The sequence below is a fragment of the Larimichthys crocea genome, chromosome XV (assembly GCF_000972845.2).
Source record: "Larimichthys crocea isolate SSNF chromosome XV, L_crocea_2.0, whole genome shotgun sequence".
Classification (NCBI taxonomy): Eukaryota; Metazoa; Chordata; class Actinopteri; family Sciaenidae; genus Larimichthys; species Larimichthys crocea.
In genome coordinates, this window is record NC_040025.1 from 21,775,671 (window position 1) to 21,794,020 (window position 18,350).

Below are 18,350 nucleotides of genomic sequence, written 5' to 3' on the forward strand. Positions count from 1 at the left end.
GGTGCCACCACATACGTCCTGCTAGCCTGGACTCGGGATCTGGGCCCGTAGTGAGCCGCTGGTGTGAATAGGACAGACCTGCACTCAGACCCATTCAGCAGCTGATCCACATGCAGAATTGGCTACCAGTGTACAGACTCATGGTTCTCAGCTTCATAGTGGAAAAACCATGCTCATTCTTGACCTGATATGTGATGCATACATGAAAGTAGTCTCTCATGCGTTGATGGTTGATGTTTGCTGAAGTTGTCATCTCAATGACAACTTCAAGAGATCATCACATAGAGGGTCTCCATTCTGCACGACTGTAAAGTATTTGGAGGCTAGACAGCATGATGTGCTCTCCTCATTAATGACACTGTGCTGCCTCTCTGTGGCAGTGTGGAGAAAATACATGCAGCAGACAAACAACTCAGCAGTGTTGACAAAATATATTTTTATTCAAAGTGAATATATGCTTTTAAATACAACATATCTTTTAGAATACTGCATTTATCTTGCATTATTTATTTATTTATTTTTATCATACATATCTTACACGTTATCAAAAAACTATTTGTTAAAAGGCTTTCAGGAGCCTTCAGTGAGATATGATGGTGAACAAAACTCCGACTAGTTGCATTTTGTAGGATTTCAACACAGTAACAGAAAAAAGGGACAAGCTTTTTCTTTTTTTAAATGAAGGCAGTTCATCAGTAAATAACGCACATCTGCTAAGGCGGTTAAAACATTTGAGGAATGTGGGGCGTTGGTTTGGCAAAACAAAACAAAAAAATATTGAAGGCTTTTGTACAGTTGTCTCAGCTAAATATATTGTGTACCCGAAAGGTCTGTGCATACACTTTGTGTATGATCATTACAAAAGATAGTGTAGGTACAGTCAAAGTGACATTTGGCTATATTTGGATATCAGATTAGATATCAAAATAAATGATTCTCTATAGTCAAATAATCTAAATCTTTGACATACAGAAATAAATGTCTCTTTACTCTGAAAGACTGTGAGCAAATGTTTGAATAAATCCAGTTAATTTCTTATGCGGACGTTTTTGTAACCACTGGCCATGTCAGTAACACATTTGTGCATTTCAGAAATCAAATTTCTATTGACAAAATAATCAACCAACCTCCAGGTGTTTGTAACAAACAAAACTTAAGCCTACGTACTTTTTATGTGACAAAAACAATCATTCATATATAATAATAATCATAAAAATTCAATAATGAATCACACAGAAGCAACAAAACTCCTAAGTAAGGCGAAAAAAAAAAGGCAAGGATGTACAATGATAAATACATGACACCATGTGACCACAGTGAGCATATCTTACAATCCTCTCGTTGCTTAAATCAGGCACAAAATAATAAATGCATAGTTTTAAAAAGGTACATGTGGCAAGTAAGCATCTAGATTGAAAATGTAAAACTGTGCAGTGAACGCCAAAGCTAAATGGTACAATCACTGCAACATTAAGTTGGAGATGAGCAGGTAGCTTTACGTTGCAGTAATATCAATGTTCTCCACTTCCTGAGGATGTTTTTTTTTTTTTTTACTCCTCTCACCTGTCACTTAACACTCATTGTCATGCAGAACACAGACAATCTGATATTTAAACCACATCTGTCACCACCATGGTGAACAGGCTCATTCCTGTGCTAACTAGCTCCTTCCCAAATACTGACAACACTTGCTGGTCTAGTGCATGAGTAACAATGACGTCAAGTGTGTGACGATAACGGTTTATATTTTGACACAAAAATGCTGGACGTCCTGCTCGTCTAACTACGCAGGTTTCACCAAGATAACAACATGGACACTTTTCTTTCTGCCTCAAACAGCACAGTGCAGATCAGAGAAGAAAAAAGAAGTGAGGAAACAAGACTTGCTGAGATTACGGTAATTCATACTGCATCACACTTTTGATAACTTACTATGATTTTTTTTTGTCATCTTACCTAATAAATATTACTTTTTCTGTCATCTAACTTAATATATTTCTTTTCCAAAACAAAAAAGGAGAAAATGAGGCCGATCAAAAAAAAAAAAGTCATATAAATATACAAAAGGCAAAATAATGAAGTGAGGTATTTCTATTACATGCAATCACATAGAAAGAAAAAAAAATAATTAATAACCTTTGGTCTTCCTACTCGCAACACAATTCTTCGAAACAACAAGAAAGCATTCAGTAAAAGCCTTGAAGGTTCCCATGACCCCTTTCACCCTCTCTGAACTACAACGATAAGATGAGCTTGTAACCATGGAGACGGCAACTATAGAAAGTAAATCGTACAGGACATTAGAGCGCCTGCCAAGTAATTAGCGGCTGGGTAATGAGGTGTCACTCAGACAGTGCACTCAGCGATGGGTGAGTGGGGCGTGCTAATAAAAGATTTCAGGTACGAGAGGCTGGACTCTCCCTGCGTCACCCACCGTTTGCCCAGACCGCCTCCCCCAATCCCCGCAGGGTAAGAACACACCACCTTGGTTTGTCACAACTGTCAGGGAGCTCCTGAGACCAACACATCCATCACTCGCACAGCTCCTTCGACACAGACACACACACAGACACACACACAAACACACCATTTCCATGACTTCTCTTGTTCTAAGTAACACGTTCTGCATAAACAGCAGCCCAGTAACTGTTTAAAAACCACATGCTGCACAAGCTGGGACCTGGAGGTAGTGTAGACTTTTTTCTTTCTCCTGTAATTTTTCCCAACCTGAAATGGCAGAGCGTCTTCTAACACGGCTGTGTTTTTCTAGGACTCACTGGCTCTGCTGTGTGCTTTTCAGTAACTGCTGCAGTGTTTCCTAGCCAATCAGAGTTTTCCAGATGTTATATATGCAGGCTTTATCCATCATGTACCACTTTCTATCCATTGGCTAGTTTTTCAATGTTCTCCAAGAAGCTGGTTTCCCATGGTTGTATCTGCCTTGGGAATAGCATTCTAGTCCCTCTGATGACTGATGGTTTAGATGTGGATGTTGTGGTGCCGGACCTTACTGGAGTCAATGTCGACACGACGGGCCTCAGCAAAGCCCAGGAAGGTGCAGAGGCCCAGCAGGTTGACTGTGGTGATAAGGGCAAACACTGTCGCCCACGAGCCTGTGGCCTCGATGAGATACCCCGAGAAATACACCATTAGCACTCCTACGCAGGGACACACAGTCACCATTAATAGCATATCATCACAGAGATAAACAGAGCACACAGAATCTTCAATGTGATTGTTCAGTTTTCTGCAGAGAAAATGTCACAGTCCATTACACACCCTTCACAGGACCAGTAACTGTCATTTTCTGTTCCCTGTATTATTCATCTGACACAGACTCCATTATGCTTCCTTTATTAAATATGCATGGCACGCAGGAGCCAGCATGACTGACGGGAGACACATCAGTTTAAAGTTTGAATTTAGAGAAGTGGATCAATTATTTTACATTAAAAAAACACACAAAAAAACCCAGTAATTTAGTAACTGCAGGTGAAAGATTCATCACAGACATTTGTTATAAATGTCACTCTGCTTAAAATTACAGACACTCACCTAAGAAAGCACCACATGTATTCATAACACCTGTAAAAGAAACAGAGATGTAAAACTCAAAAAACAATCAGTGCTGACATGTTTTTCGTACTAATGAAACTTTAATAAAACATTTTTCTTTCACTTACCAAATAAAGCTCCAGCACAGGATGGAGCGAGATCTTGAACATTTACAGAGACGCCACTGCAAAAAGAAAAAAGAAAAAGGAAACACACGTCATTAGTCATTCTATCTTATAAGGTGCTAAATTGACTCTTTGTGTGCCCTGAATTGCCTCAGAGCAAAATCAATAATCAGCCTGATAAATCTGAGCCATAAAAAGATTAGAACCACATCATTAGAGAAAATAAATGTCTGTGTTCAGGAAAATAGACTGCGAGTCTGAGAGTCTATATTCTGGTCAGGGACCGAATGTTCAGGAGGGCCATTCTCAATTTCTGTGGTTTATTGTGCTGTGTACAATGTATCAATGGGATGTTTATATTATTCTGGAGTACAGGTCTCCGGCACTCTTACTGTTTTTTGACGTGATGTAGTGATTCTGACTGGAATATATCTGGCGGTTGGGCATTTAGGACCGCTAGAGCAAACAGAGGGCTGGTTGTGAGCAGATGTGAGTATAAGTGGCAGGAGGGACCTGAAGGGGGAGCCCTCATAAAAAATAGTACGTTGTGGTTCGGTCGTTGAGGGAGAGGGGGGATCCGGTGTAGGGGTGGGAGATGTAGAGAGTCAGTCACATGGGAAGGTGTGCACCACATGCTGCAGGTTAGCACACAGCATTAGGCTACCCCTCTTATTTGGATAGATCCCATCATGTTTAAAAAGTGAGTCACGATCCCAGAACAAGTTAAAATTGTCAATAAAACCAAAGTTGTAGATCGTGCTGGCGGATTGGAGCCAAGTGTTTAGGCTGTCTACTAAAACGGCCAGCTCCACAACCCACAGTCGGGATCAGGCCAGATATGAAAACAGACTTTCCACAGTTCTTTAAAATGTCAAAAAGGAGTTTAAAATCATTCTTAGTGCGCTCAGACTCCTGACGGGTGGTGTCATTCGTCCCCACGCTAACAATGACCCTTTTAATCGACGTCGGGAGTGAGTGCATCATTTCCAGAAGTTTATCCAGAATGTGGGGGACTGTGGCTCCAGGAAAACAGTGTGTGGCTGCATTGATGAAACAAATGTCCCGGGTCACTGAGCAATGATCAACATGGTGGGAGGAAAGAGGGGACGGGGGTACAAGATGTGTGGGCTGTCTGGACGATGCTGAAGACGCTCTGTTGACCCTGCCTCTCTCAGCTTAGAGGTCGACAGCCCAGAGCGGGGGGTCTGTGCAGGTGGAGACTGCTTCAGAGTAGCCCCAGGGAGACCCCTAGACCGTCTGATCACGGCTTCCTTCAGCAACCTACAGCGGTCATTTACTGCAGTAGAGCGACGAGTGGCTCTACTATGGCTCGCTGCAGATGCAGCCGAAGTGACTTCAGGGCCAGCTGAGGTGGAAGCTGCAGGTGCAGCGTCAGGATGGACAGAAGCATCCTCCAGCAGAATGGTGTACCGGTTGGAGATAGCCAACAGAGGTTGTGGATACCGACCAGCCGAGCCCCTCTTGCAGCCACGTCGCACCACTTCAGTCCAAGTGTCGGCTCGGTTCAGCGTGGAGCTCTGAACTAGAGCATTTGGCCGCTGTAGACACCTGGATGGGTGGGCAGGTAGAGATAAAGTACCGGTGTGCATCGTTGCCTGCTAGGGGAGGTTGGACACGGAATCCAAGACCACCGAGACATGGGTGAAGGAGATGATGGTGCTGATGGAGCAGCAAAAGTTGATGACTGTAAATGTGAGATATGTTTTGACTGGGCAGAGGCAACCGAGAGACAAAGCCCTCAATCAGCTGGTCCCTTTTTCGGTGCTCAGACTCAAGTTGATGGATCTCATCCTTCAACTGTGAGTAAGAAATGGTGCAGTCCATGCACACAGCCATGACAGTTGGTACTGTCCAAGTAAGACTCAAAAGTAACAAAATAAAATAAATAAATAAAAAAACTTTAAAAACACAGTTAAGTTAAAATATAAAATCCAGCGATCAGTAAAAGCAGGTTTTGTTTGGCCAAGTAGTAGCGTGTGAGTCCGTGTTGATATCGAACTGATCGATCACCAACTAGTGGTGTAGGGGTTGAATCTTCTTTAGCCCATTAAGAAGTGTTAGTAGAAACAGAGAGACCAAACTGACATGATTAAATCAAAGGCTAAAAACTTACTTAAAACTAGATAAAAAGTCAGAGCCGGGGTAGAGCTCCTGTCAAACCCTGATAACGCCAACACATAATATGATAACAAAATGTCATTTTCTTAAATTATGTTGGAGACAAACTATTTGGTTTTACAAATATTAAGAATGTAAGAATCTAAGATGTAGACAATAAATCATTTGAAAATACATATTGAAGAAAAAAATAAACTAATGTCCAAAAAAGAAAGATAAGAAAAGAGGAAAATGTACAAGAAAAAACAAAAAGCTCCAAACTGTCACACAGTATCAGCAGGATTTATCACACAGCTTCCTTGTTTTTGTGATTATGTTCCTGTCATCAATGATGTACCAACGGTTTGACACCCTTTTCTTAGTATGCATTGGTTTTTGCTTGTAAAGGACATGAACTCACAGTTCAAAAAGGTCTGGTGCTATTATACAATACATTGTTCTTAATATCAGCACAGGCCTGTTAAAGTTATATTCCTCTGGGTCACAGAACTCCATTGTAGTCCAAAAACTATTTAAAACACATAAATGAGCTGTGTTGTCGTTGTGCTGAATGACATGTTCCTTAATTACCATAAACAGGGCCACCGCCTCACTGCCATAAATAGTCTTTTGCACACCAAATGTGTATTAATCAGCACTTGTAGTCCACAGCAAATGCACTTTTTACTTCATTTTGAGCAATGTTTGCTAAAAGAAAACAACAACAAAAAAAGTTCTGTTTTGGGGAATTGTTTGTCCTTATTAAGATAAAAGTACATCTGTTTTTAGCGTTTAGCTTTTCCAGCACAAATGAATAATAACAAGGACCTACTTTTTCCTTAAGCAGTTAAAGCAAGACTGCAAAACACAAAGAAATTCAACAAGTTCAGAGGCTCCGTGTGGGTCGAACAGCAGATCAAACGTTTTAACTGCAGGCCTAATATAAGCAGTGATGCTGCCAAGTCTTCTCTGGTTAAGCTCTGTGAAGCTTGGTGAGCCCAACAGTATAATTTAGGACAAAAAATAGACTTCTTCACTGAAAGAAGTGGTGGCACTTTGATGTCCATGGGGCTGTTATGTGGTGCTGTCCTCATGGCGATGGAAATGCATGTAATGGTATCACCAAGAGGAAGTGTATAAAATAAGACAGCAACACAAAACACACTGACAAACCGACCATGTTTAAATTTAAGAAAAGGTTTCAAGGTGAGAGGTAGGAGTATGAAGACATTTTCGGTGCTGGTACCTGTGACTGAAGGTAGTGAGGCCCATGGTGGCAGACACAAATGCTACAGCCCAGGGGAAGGTGGTGTTGCCACACAGAAGAAGGGTAAACACACTGGACACACCCATGGAGAAAAACTAACAGAGGAATGAATGCACACAAAAACACACATATTATCTTAAATCATTCATTGTGTACAAGTGAATAGAGGAAAAAAAGGACATTCATACACTTTAGACTGAGCGGAAGAAAATCCACAATGAGACTGAACAGATAACACAAACACAGAACAACAAGGAAACTGTCAAATACTGTACCTGCATCAACTTCCTCACTGAGGCAGTATCAAAGCCTGTGGGGATCAAAAGAGAAAGTAGGATGAGCATCTATAACACCATCTCATCAGTAAAGTAATTCTGATATCTGTTCCTCTGTTCACCTACCTTGACTGATGAGGTGGTCCGATAGGCAGCCACTGAAGAGGGATGAGGGTATGGCCACCAACCAGGGAATGACATTGAACACCCAACCCTGGAGGGACAACATATTTTATGGACGTGAATGAACCAGAAACAGCCGGGAGCATCAAGTGTAAGGTCATTTCTTGTAGCGTGTTAGGTACTTCTCTGGCTTTTTTTTTGTTTTGTTTTGGTCCAGACTGAAATATCTCATCATGTAGTGGATGGACTGTGATGAAAATCTGTACAGACATTCAGGTTTCCAGATGATGCATCATAATGACTACCTGATGGACAAAAGATTTGGCCTGTACTTTCTGCAAAAATAATAACATTCCCATCGGCATCTGCTGAATTTTTTGTTGTGAACATGGTTAATGTTACATCTTCTTAACATCAGCATGACAGCTGTTAGTTTTGAGCATGTTAGCATGCTGGCATTAGCATTTCGTTCATTTAGTCAGCTGTGCCGATATACAGAGCTGCTGGGATGGCTGTAGATTCTTACTCTTATTAAATAAAGTCTGCTTCTTTGATTTCAACCCTACTGGCTGTTTTACTTTCATAATTTTTTTCCCTGTAATCCTGAGGTCATAAATGTAATCAAAGGGAGGATGAACAGGTAGCCTGGTTACCTTGGCATCAGGGAAAGTGTCTTTAAAGAATGTTGGCAGCCACGACAAAAGAGTGAAGAAGGTGCTCGATGTGCAAAGGTGTGTAACGATCACAGCACTGGTCAGGGAACGAAGAAAGAGAATCAGAGAAAATAAGTGCATTGAAACTATAAGTATGCATGCTGTAGGTATATCAAAGGTTGCTCAGTGTGACACATTTCATGTTTTGACAGTCACTCGTGTCTGTTCGACATGTACTGTTTTCCTGTTTAAGTCACACCCGTGTTAAGGGAAATAGCATGTGGTTGAAAGCACCAAGAGTTTTGTGAATATTTTTAAGCCCTGAGCATCAAATTATCATCCAATCCTTTACTCTCAAGGTGGATCGGATACATCAAATAAAGCCACAGATTCCCTCTGTCACTGGAAATGGAGCATATCAGTTGCATTACAGTATATAAATATCTAGGCTATGGTGAGAGACAGGAAGGACATGGAAGAACTTGATATCAGACATTAAGTGACAGCAGAAGGCATCAAGCAAAGCTTGCTATTATAAAATCTGGTACATATAAAAGAAGTCTATAAAATAATTGTATGACAAAAACCTCCTAACTAAGTTCTGATCTAAAAAAACTTTCCTTTAAATTATTCTTCTAAATTTATGGACAAGCCCCTAACTCATATTTCCACGGTTGGAAAACGCATGCATGCATGAGGCTGGAATTGTAGTTCAGATGCTGCCCTAAAGCAGCCACAGTTTTATATTTTATATACTTATATTTTTACTGATATTAACTTCTGTTTTTATGCTGAGCCTCAAATGTACATTGTAATAATGTCTGTCTAAGTCTAAGACTCAACACTCAGTCCTACAGTCTTTTGACATCATGTTCAGACTCAGAGACAATAAAAGAGTTGCGCTGACGCAAAAAAAAAAACCTGTTTTGCTTCTTTCCATGCAGACAACTCATCAGGAAACAGTAAGGGAGTCAATACAGAATTGGACTGATAAGCAGAAGTGGTATCAATAAAATCATATCAATTCTCATATTCATACACAGAATACAAAATACACACATGAACACAGAGGATTGCACGTGCAAACACACACATGCACACTTCCTTTATCTTTATCTCACCAGACTGCAGGTTGCTTGAGGAGTCGTAACCAATGTCTTTTGGACAGTTTGGACTGCGGCCCACCACTTCCCAGGGACTCCAGGGTGATGATAGGCCCTGCAAACACAGATGAGCACAGACACGTGAGCACACAAGAGGACACCGACTCTGAATTATACAAATAAGCAGCTGCACGATAAGGAGCACACAGTGACACGGCAGATACTGCTGACACAGTTAAAGCAGACTCGCTTGCCTTCTCCTTTGAGCAGATACTTCCACATGCAGTAGGCCCACAGGACTGAGAGGAGGCCGGACACATAGAAAACACTCTCCCAGCCATACAGGTCCAACATGAGGGAGCCAGCACCTCCAATCACCAGAGTGCTGCAAAAAAACGCCACAAGACATGACAAGTCGTACAGACACACCCACGTAATATGTTTCAAATGACATGAAGTGAACTTTGAAAGCAAACAAATGTCTGGCTGACTTTCTATAAATCTGCATAGAGTTCAAGTTTAATCACTAACATGTATTAGAAGTGATTGTATGGTTATAATAGGCAGAGACCTCAAACAAACCTCTCCTCTTTGCACTTCCCAACAGTGATTTTCTCAGAAAAAACACTCCACCCTTTCCCACCATTCCACATTTATTTATTGCACAACTCTTGACTCACCCCAGGTAGGAGCCACTACCCACGGTGCTCATGAGGAAGCCTCTCTCGCTTTCCACCACCTTTTGAGAGCACAGACTCGCAAGGGAAGGGTAATGAACTCCTAAAAATAAGGAAACACAACATAATCGGTTAATGTTTAGAGAGAGATCCAAAGACCAAGAACGAGGAAATAATAGCAGGATTTTTTTAATCACCTCATCACACAAATACTTTGACAGGTGCTCAGCAATGTCAATTCCAAAACATCACTGTCAAATGTACACAAAGGAAATCACCACACCTATGTCTTTAATTATTTGGTTCTACTTGCCTAACACAGACAAAGACAGCAGACTGTTGAACAAGTCCAATAACTACATCCTGTACTTTCCAGACCTGTGGATTTCACTCACAGCATCCTCACGACCTATATCACCTCATTCACACGCTTTCAAAAGCCCTCCATCTCACCTTGCAACAAGCCCATGAGGAATCGGGCCAGTGTCATGGACATGATTGGCTGGGAGCAGAAGTGGGCCAGGATGGGGGTGAAGGCTGTCATCGACCCCCAGGCTGCTGCAGACAGCAGGAGGACCTTCTCACCTCCAACCCTGTGGATATAGAACATAGACAGTACATTTTAGGTTTAACTTGTACGCTTACATCGCCAAAAGATCGTGGTGCAACCTTTATCTCTTGTAAAAGTAAACCATGCACTGTGGATGTTTTGTAACTTATTTATTGATGGATTAATGAAGCAATTTAGACAATTAACTTTGCATGGACAGTTCTGGAATTAATAAAGCTATTCAAACACATACACAGCCACTGTCTTGATCCACTACATTATCTCTCTACACTAAGCAAACACAAACTGGCTGTTTGCGTCACTGTCTGTGATCTTTGCTCACGCAAATGACACTCAACAGGCAGCAACCTTTAACAGATGTCGGCTGAAAAGCAGCGTCACTGTCAGGAATCAAATCACAGAGGACATGACAGAATGCTTATCTTGAATTTATCTCAAATGTTTCCTACCGGTCACTGACGTAGCCTCCGAACACTTGGGTGAAGCAGTAGCCCCAGAAGAAGCTTCCCAGCACCATGCCGGACTCTCTCTTGCTCCAGTTGAACTGCTCTGCCATGCTGACGGCGCAGATGGGCATCGCCACGCGGGCGCAGTAGAGGAGGCACGTCCCGAGAAGAAGCACCACTGTCCATACCCTCGCCACTGGCCTGCACAGGAGGGGAAGCAGGAAGGCGTGAACTTTTTGAAAATGTGGGGACAGTTTGGACTTATAGGGGAATTTGTGCTCTAGGTCTGGCTACACAAGTTCATTCAACATGAATTCTTCTGTCTTTAAGGGTTAAATTTAAAGTAATCCAAAAAGAAATAAGCGCTATATCATCAAAATGTACCTGTTTTGACACATTTTTGTACACTGAAGCTGTTCCAGGGTCAAATTTGATCTTCAGATCTCCCACAATGAAGAAATTATTTGGAGGAAGATGTGTCAGTAAGTCAGGACAGTGTCTAACGTTTGTAATGGTTACACATGGTTATATTATAACAGTTCCATTTTCACGATCAATAAAGTATATTTAAACAGGATGTGATATAGGTGGTGTAGATCCTAAAAAACACACTGTTATGCTCTCCAATTTATAAATCAAGGATTAGAGTCAGATTATTAAATATTCTAAATAGATCTGTAGTTCACCCTAGAGGATTTTCTGTCAAGGCACTGAATATGAACAGTTTGTAAGGGTTAAGGAAATTACTAGAGGAGTAAGTTTGGATTTGTAGGGACATTTTATCTAACAGGGGGAGGGAATTTGTGCTCTTAGGTCTGGCTACACTTTAAGTACATTCAGCATGAATTGTCTTCTGTCTTTTAGGGTTAAATGTTGAATCCAAAAAAAGGACAGGATACATCAACATTAGCATCTATCTAGAACCAGTGTGACTGATCAATGTGCAAACTTCTTAAATCCCAGATTTTGGGGTTACTTTTTTTTTTTATCATGGATTTCTAAACAGGTCTATGGGGGCAATATCTTCAAGATCAACATAAATCAATATTTAGTCATATTTCATGATCATTTCATAAAAAGGAGGATGCACGACTTCACTTCCTACTTTACAAACCGTTTTCAACCATGTGGACCTGAAGAGTGACAGGACAGAGATGATACGTGTCATTCCCAACAGATGTGGAGCCAAGTTGGCTTGATGTTACAAAAAATAAAATAAAATGTGTGCACTGATGTAGTAAAGCAAAGTAAAATACACTTAAATACAGCTGGGAGCTAATTAGTTAGCCTGTTGAGTTGCTAAGACATGAGTTAAATGTATGTCTGTGTTAAAAACATGTTACCTGGGCCAGTTGGTGTTGTGTTCAGGCCACTTCTTGTGACATCCAGGCACTCCGATCTTGTCAGACGGATGGTTTTCCTTGTGACAGACCAAATCTGGACTATAGTTCTTGCCATATTTTTGAATAACTGCCATTCAACGCGAGCTAATAGCAGCCTCCTCCTAACCGCTTCGGCTGTTTACTTTCTCTCTCTCTGTCTCTGTGTCTCTCCTGGTCGATGAGTCAGAAAAGTAAACGTTTTAAAAAAAGGAGGAAACAACGGGGGGAGAAATGTAAAAGTGTTCACGCAATCACATCACGCTGTTTCCGATAAATCCATAACCTGACAGGACTCAAGAGGCGATGATCACGAAGCTGCGCTAAAGAGGAGGGAGTCTGTTTTCCTGATGCCCTAGGAGGAGTAATCCACGTGTCAGTTTTTCTCTCCAGCCTCCTCCTCCTCCTCCTCCTCCGGGCCGAGCAAGCCACGCAGTTCTCCTTCTGATCGGTAGGGTTAGTCAGGAAGTGTCTTTACTAGTCATCCATTACACTATCATCCAAACAGAGACGCCTCTGGGCTCCACACACACACGCACACACACACACACACACTCTCCAATCATGACGGTGCAATATAGAAAATGTATCTGTGTCGCCTGTGTCGAGCACCAGGATGTACTCTCTTCATGACCTGTCCTTGCCGGATGAAGACGTGCTGCCTGGTGCCCGTGCTGAGAAGCTGCTGTGCACACACACACACACACACACACACACACACAGATATGCGCAGTGCCCACAAGGTTATTCAGATGGTCCGTCTGCTGCTCCTGGCTGTATGAGTTAGCAGGCAATCGTTATATAATGTTCTGCATCCAGCACACAACTTTTAGCAGCTCTCCTACTGTAGCCTGCATGGAGGTGGAAGAAGTGCTCACATCCTCTGCTCAAGTTAAAGTAGCAGCACAGTGCAAAATAGTCCAGTGGATGGAATACACGTAGTGAGTAATCTAACTACTTAGTACACATCTAAGGTACTATTACTTTAAAATTTACATTTCTTATTCCTATTTGACAGTTATATATTTTTAAACAAAACATGTGATGAACCTATACAATATGAACCATCATAAATAAAAAATAAAATCTCCACCATGAACTACAACATTAAAATACTTTATATATTATTAAGCAATAAATGTGAGAAAGTATTTAAAATACTACAATAATATATGATGGACGGTACAACATGAGTACCATTTTAGTACTGAAATCACATTGTTAATACACGACTTGTAGTAGTACTTGTAGTACAACTTGTAGTTGTAATGGAGTATGTTTACATAGTAACGATTTGAGTACTTCTGCCACAACAGCTTTATACTTATTACCATCCACTACAGTTCAGGGTAAATACTGTACTTTTTACCCCACCACACTTATCTGATAGCTTTATAGATTAAGCTTTTATATGTAAAACATATGAGGAGCTTATGAATTCTGATACATTCATACATCTATAGACCTTATGTTACATTAACGCAGCATGTTTTGTTGTTTGTTATGTTTTGTTAATAGCTTGTGTATTTAAAATATTCTGCATACTGTGAACCTGCACCTGATATTCCTGCACCAACTGTACAGCTCTTTTTAAAATCATATTGTATATAGATTTGTTTTAGTACTTGATTTTTTATGATTCTTTTTTTTTTTACTTCACGCTCCAAAAACACCAGAGCATATTACTTGTATGTGATAACCTACTTGGCAATTCACCTATAACAGTGCAGAATGTATTATATCACATTTATTTAAAATTTCTTTTTCAAATGTAGTAGAGTGTGAAGGTGAGTGGAAACACTCAAGTAGTGCAGTGATTGAGTAAATGCACTTTGTTACTTTCCACCTTTGTCACTGTTCAACTTTTTTTGTACACACTTCTGTTATTGAAAACACACCAAGCTTTTGAATACTTTGAATTACGCAGTTTTAAAATTCACTTTTATTGCAAAATAATATTCCAGCAAAAAAAAAAAAAAAAAAAAGCACATCAAATTTTGCAAAAGAGCTACTTATTTCATACATGTAAATAATCCATCTGTAAAAGTGTCTCCATGTCTTTGGACATAGATTTATTCCATTCACATCTTTTAATATAATCTGAGATTTTAGAACAGTATGAAACTGAGGCTGCCTTTAAGCTTGCACAGTCACAGTACACTGCAAAGTTTTTAGCATTCCAGGAATCCCACCTTGTCTCACTCGTTATTTGCTACCATGATGTAAAGTTTGAAAGTTGATCTCACCTACGTCTTCATCTTTTTGTAATGTCTAATGCAATAATGCAGCACGAATCTGAAGCTGAATTTAACTTTCAAAGTCACAGTAGTTTGAATAGTATCTTGCTTTGGCTGGTGCCATCACACAGAGTACTAGCTACAAGACTACTATCTGAAATGCGTATGTTTCTGGAAGGAAAAGTTTGCGTTTATTTCAGGCAGTGAATACTGAGCCAACCCTTTTCTATTAACATCAAACTCAGCCCCTTCAAAGTGGTCTCACACAGAAAGTGACAGCCTAATTTAGGCTTTATTCACACCCCCCTATGCCAACAACTTTCCCTGCCAACAGACAGAAAAACTAGTGTACTAATTTTACATAAACAATATGTAAATTATAATACCAAGTAAAATAATGGTCTGCATGTTACTTAGTGTGAGAAGTCATTTTAAAATGTCATCAATCCAGTTTGCACATTCTAAGTTATTAAAGTATCAAAAAGCAACCCTTACAAAAAAGAAAAGGTTGTACTCTATATGAGTCAGGTTGTTGGGGTATAAATAGATAAAGGAAATGTGTCCATTTTGTAATGCTGTTGTATGTTTTCACTGTGGGTCCTTATTTGGGGTCTTCAATGGTTCCCTTGCTGAGGTCTGTCATTTTGGGATATTTCACTTTCTTTTGGTCAAGTTCATTTTGAGCCCACAGCAGCAGCTTCAGGAGCTTGGCCAGCTTGGGTGTTGACTCTCTGTTTTCATAGTCTAGCACACACTGATTCACTTCACTCCATACCTGAAAGACAAAGACATTGACATGTTATTGCTTTATATATTTTCCATATTGAAGGCTAGGTCATAGACATACATAGAGCTCCACAAACACACACACAAATAAAGGAATTTGCATGTATTTAATTTGAAAATCGAGTGAGAAACGTGCAAAAATTAGTTTGGAACATTCTGCACGACACTGAACAGTGTCTTCAAACTGCAGAGAACAGAACAACTTTAGTTTATGTAGTTTTATGTATATAAAAATAACAGACACCTGCAACACAAGTATGAGCTTTACGAATATGCATTAACCCTACCTTTTGTCTCTGCATCATATTGAGCAGATCCCCAAAAGGTGAGTCCTCTGGGTTGTCGAACGCCAGCAGGGCCAGCGTCCTCTCCATCTCAGTCAGACATTCTCGGCTCTCCTCTCCCTGCTCTGCTAACTGTGACTGGGCAAATTCAAGGGCCGCTTCGGTCTCCCTCAAACGAATCAGCTCAATCAGATGCTGCTGCTGCAAATGCAAAAAAGGCAGACAGTGCAACAGGGAATGAAAATAACAGAAATAGTAAGACAGGCAGCGCAAATTATATTGCTGAAAGCGCCTGTCACTTTACCTGTAGGTAGGGATGTAACGACAGACTCAACTTACGACTCAATACGGTTCACGATTTTTTGTTCACGATACGATTTTCCCCCATTTAATTATTTTTATCAAAATGAGCTAAAGACAAATTTTGACCAAATAAAATTATCTTTTTATTTGTAGGAAAAAAAAATCTTAGGTTCTTTCTTTACAGAAACTCTCAAACTGTTTGTGTTCTCTTATAAAAAGTGCAACTTAAATGCTCATCTTAAACAACAAAATCAATCAATCAACAATCTCACAAGTAAACTGGTGTAATGTGCAATTTTCGCTCACGAGGTGGCGTAACGTCACTTTGCTTCTCACTGTGGTGGCGGCTGATATGCTGCTGCATGTTGCTCGTGTTGCCGCTATATGTTGCAGTCTCTTGCAATATTTACATGCTGTTTTGGTTTTGTCTGTCTGTTTCTCATGGTTGTATTTGTGTATATAGGGAATCCAAAATGCCGCCACACAGGTGATTTAAAGCTGCTCGGTGCATCCTCTATTTCAAAGCTAGTTTCTATGTCGCCATGTCTTCCCTCGTTCTGTGCTCCGTACCTACGTAGTGACGTAAGTCACATGACTTGACGTCTGACGTTGAACAAATGAATCACCAACCAGTGACTTTTTTTTAAGATAATGTAACCTATTCCTAATATAAAAAAAAAAAGACGAAAAAGAACATATCCTACTTCTCTCGCATTTGTGAAGAATCGAGTTTAATTTTTTCTGTCAACCGATGCGGATTGTCACGCATTTGTACCCATTTTTAAATCGTGTCACGATTTATCGTTACATCCCTACCTGTAGGTGAAAGTAGAGGTAACGATTGGTATCCAGCAGTTCTGGGTGCAGACTGTTGATCAGTGCTATGGCATCCTGGATCTGTCCCTTCAGGATCATCTCTCTGATCTTAATTCTTTCGTCGAGGGAATCCAAGTCCACACTGGGCTCTATTCCAGACTCCATCCTGAATTTCTCCGCTGCCTCCTTGAAGCCCTCTGGTGAACAAAACATATTGTGAAATCACCACAGTTATCTATACGGCTGAGAGAAACAATGAGTAACAACAACAAAAAGAAAAAAAAATCTGTAGTTCACCTGTCACCAGGTAGTTCATTATGAGCCTGTTCATATCCGCTCTCTGAATGTGGACATTGTTGAGTTTATCCATCCACTCTTCCCTCGTTATGTCCTCAGGCTTCTCTGCATAACTCATGATAAGATCCTAAATGGGCAGAGAAGGGTTATCTTGTGAGTTCACAACAATGACAATTTTAAATATTAAATTAACGGAAAGGTGTACTATAAGTATATTATATAACGTTATAAGGTGTCTGACAGCATCGCGGCACTGGTCAATCTGAAGTCACAACATGAGGCCTTCGACGAAAAACACAACATTGAAGCCTGACTTTTGTCAACACAAATCAAAACAAAGACAACTTCGGCCTTTCTGTGTATTTATATCGATTACAGACATCAAGAACGAGTGCTGTTCTGTTTTAATATCTTCTATCGACATACACATACCGTCCTGGAGACATCTAACAGTTATTTTAAAGCACAATACCTGAAAATTTGTCGCTACTTCCCAGCAGTAGCTAGCTAACAAGCGGAGCCTCTTCTTTTCCGTCTTCTTCTTCTTCTCTCTCTGGTTGATTTCCGGTACCGTAAACTATACGCTATGTGCGCACTGCTGCCCCCTACAGAGAAGTTAAATACAGGGTATGACTATTTGAGAGCCTGACTGCTGCTGCATGGCCATACAATGTCTTAGTGTGTTGTTTTAAATCTTATATGATTATATCAGACATGGGACCAAGTCACACATGTGCAGGGGAATTTTGGGCCCCATGACAACAAAATCAAATTGGGCCCCTCTGTGCAGCTGTTGTCACCACATCTCTAGGACTTAACTATCCCATCAAAAGCTTTACATAACTCTAATCAAAGGCTTGCAACTGTTTTGCGTCTTGTAGTTCAATACTAGTACTAGCACAATATTTACTGCTGGTGATTTGTACATGCATGCAAGTCTGCATACAGTATGCAGTGCAGTTCACTATTTGATGCAAGATTAAAAGCCACCATAAGAATGTGCTAAAGGCCATTTTTATTTAACTTTTACTTTTATGTAATTTTAGCTGCAGAATCTGATCTTAATAAAGTAAAAGGCAATATATAAGTAAGTGTAAGTAAACATCACTGGCAAATATGCCCAACCTGCTAAAATAATATATGTATTGTAAATACTCATCTTCAGTAAAATACATCATGGAATCAAACAAAACAGTGATAACGTAATTATTAGTTATTTATTGATGGCAAAAGTGATCTGTAGATCGAAAGCCAACTGTGTTTCACATGTTTTCAACGTTGTTTCAGCATTGAGTTGAAACCAGTAACAGCTAAAACAAACTTGTATTAAACTTT

General features: G+C 40.3%; 2 protein-coding genes across 2 annotated transcripts; both read right to left on the minus strand.

The window, feature by feature from the left end:
* Positions 1–447: 447 nt before the first annotated feature.
* slc17a9b (solute carrier family 17 member 9b) lies at positions 448–12,978 on the minus strand. Its single transcript, XM_019256458.2, has 13 exons — positions 12,257–12,978; positions 10,917–11,114; positions 10,350–10,489; positions 9,900–9,999; positions 9,474–9,604; positions 9,238–9,334; positions 8,117–8,213; positions 7,467–7,554; positions 7,341–7,375; positions 7,045–7,160; positions 3,684–3,739; positions 3,556–3,585; positions 448–3,158 (listed from the first exon to the last, which is right to left on the minus strand). The coding sequence occupies exons 1-13, from the start codon at positions 12,388–12,390 to the stop codon at positions 2,980–2,982; spliced, it is 1,401 nt and encodes a 466-aa protein (XP_019112003.1). The 5' UTR covers positions 12,391–12,978; the 3' UTR covers positions 448–2,979.
* Positions 12,979–15,032: 2,054 nt separating this feature from the next.
* Positions 15,033–17,620, minus strand: LOC109138436 (glucose-induced degradation protein 8-B homolog). Its single transcript, XM_019258557.2, has 5 exons — positions 17,488–17,620; positions 17,016–17,142; positions 16,719–16,915; positions 15,603–15,800; positions 15,033–15,304 (listed from the first exon to the last, which is right to left on the minus strand). The coding sequence occupies exons 2-5, from the start codon at positions 17,131–17,133 to the stop codon at positions 15,131–15,133; spliced, it is 687 nt and encodes a 228-aa protein (XP_019114102.1). The 5' UTR covers positions 17,134–17,142; positions 17,488–17,620; the 3' UTR covers positions 15,033–15,130.
* Positions 17,621–18,350: the final 730 nt, after the last annotated feature.

Excerpts from the sequence above, each read along its gene's own strand:
- slc17a9b (XM_019256458.2), bottom strand. The coding sequence starts at position 12,390 with ATGGCAGTTATTCAAAAATATGGCAAGAACTATAGTCCAGATTTGGTC. Across the intron at positions 9,605-9,899 it reads GGTAGTGGCTCCTACCTGGG|CACTCTGGTGATTGGAGGTG; the intron begins GTGAGTCAAGAG and ends GTTTTTTTGCAG. Across the intron at positions 3,159-3,555 it reads TACATGTGGTGCTTTCTTAG|GAGTGCTAATGGTGTATTTC; the intron begins GTGAGTGTCTGT and ends GTCCCTGCGTAG.
- LOC109138436 (XM_019258557.2), bottom strand. The coding sequence starts at position 17,133 with ATGAGTTATGCAGAGAAGCCTGAGGACATAACGAGGGAAGAGTGGATG. Across the intron at positions 16,916-17,015 it reads AATGAACTACCTGGTGACAG|AGGGCTTCAAGGAGGCAGCG; the intron begins GTGAACTACAGA and ends TTTGTTCACCAG. Across the intron at positions 15,801-16,718 it reads ACCTCTACTTTCACCTACAG|CAGCAGCATCTGATTGAGCT; the intron begins GTAGGGATGTAA and ends TTGCATTTGCAG.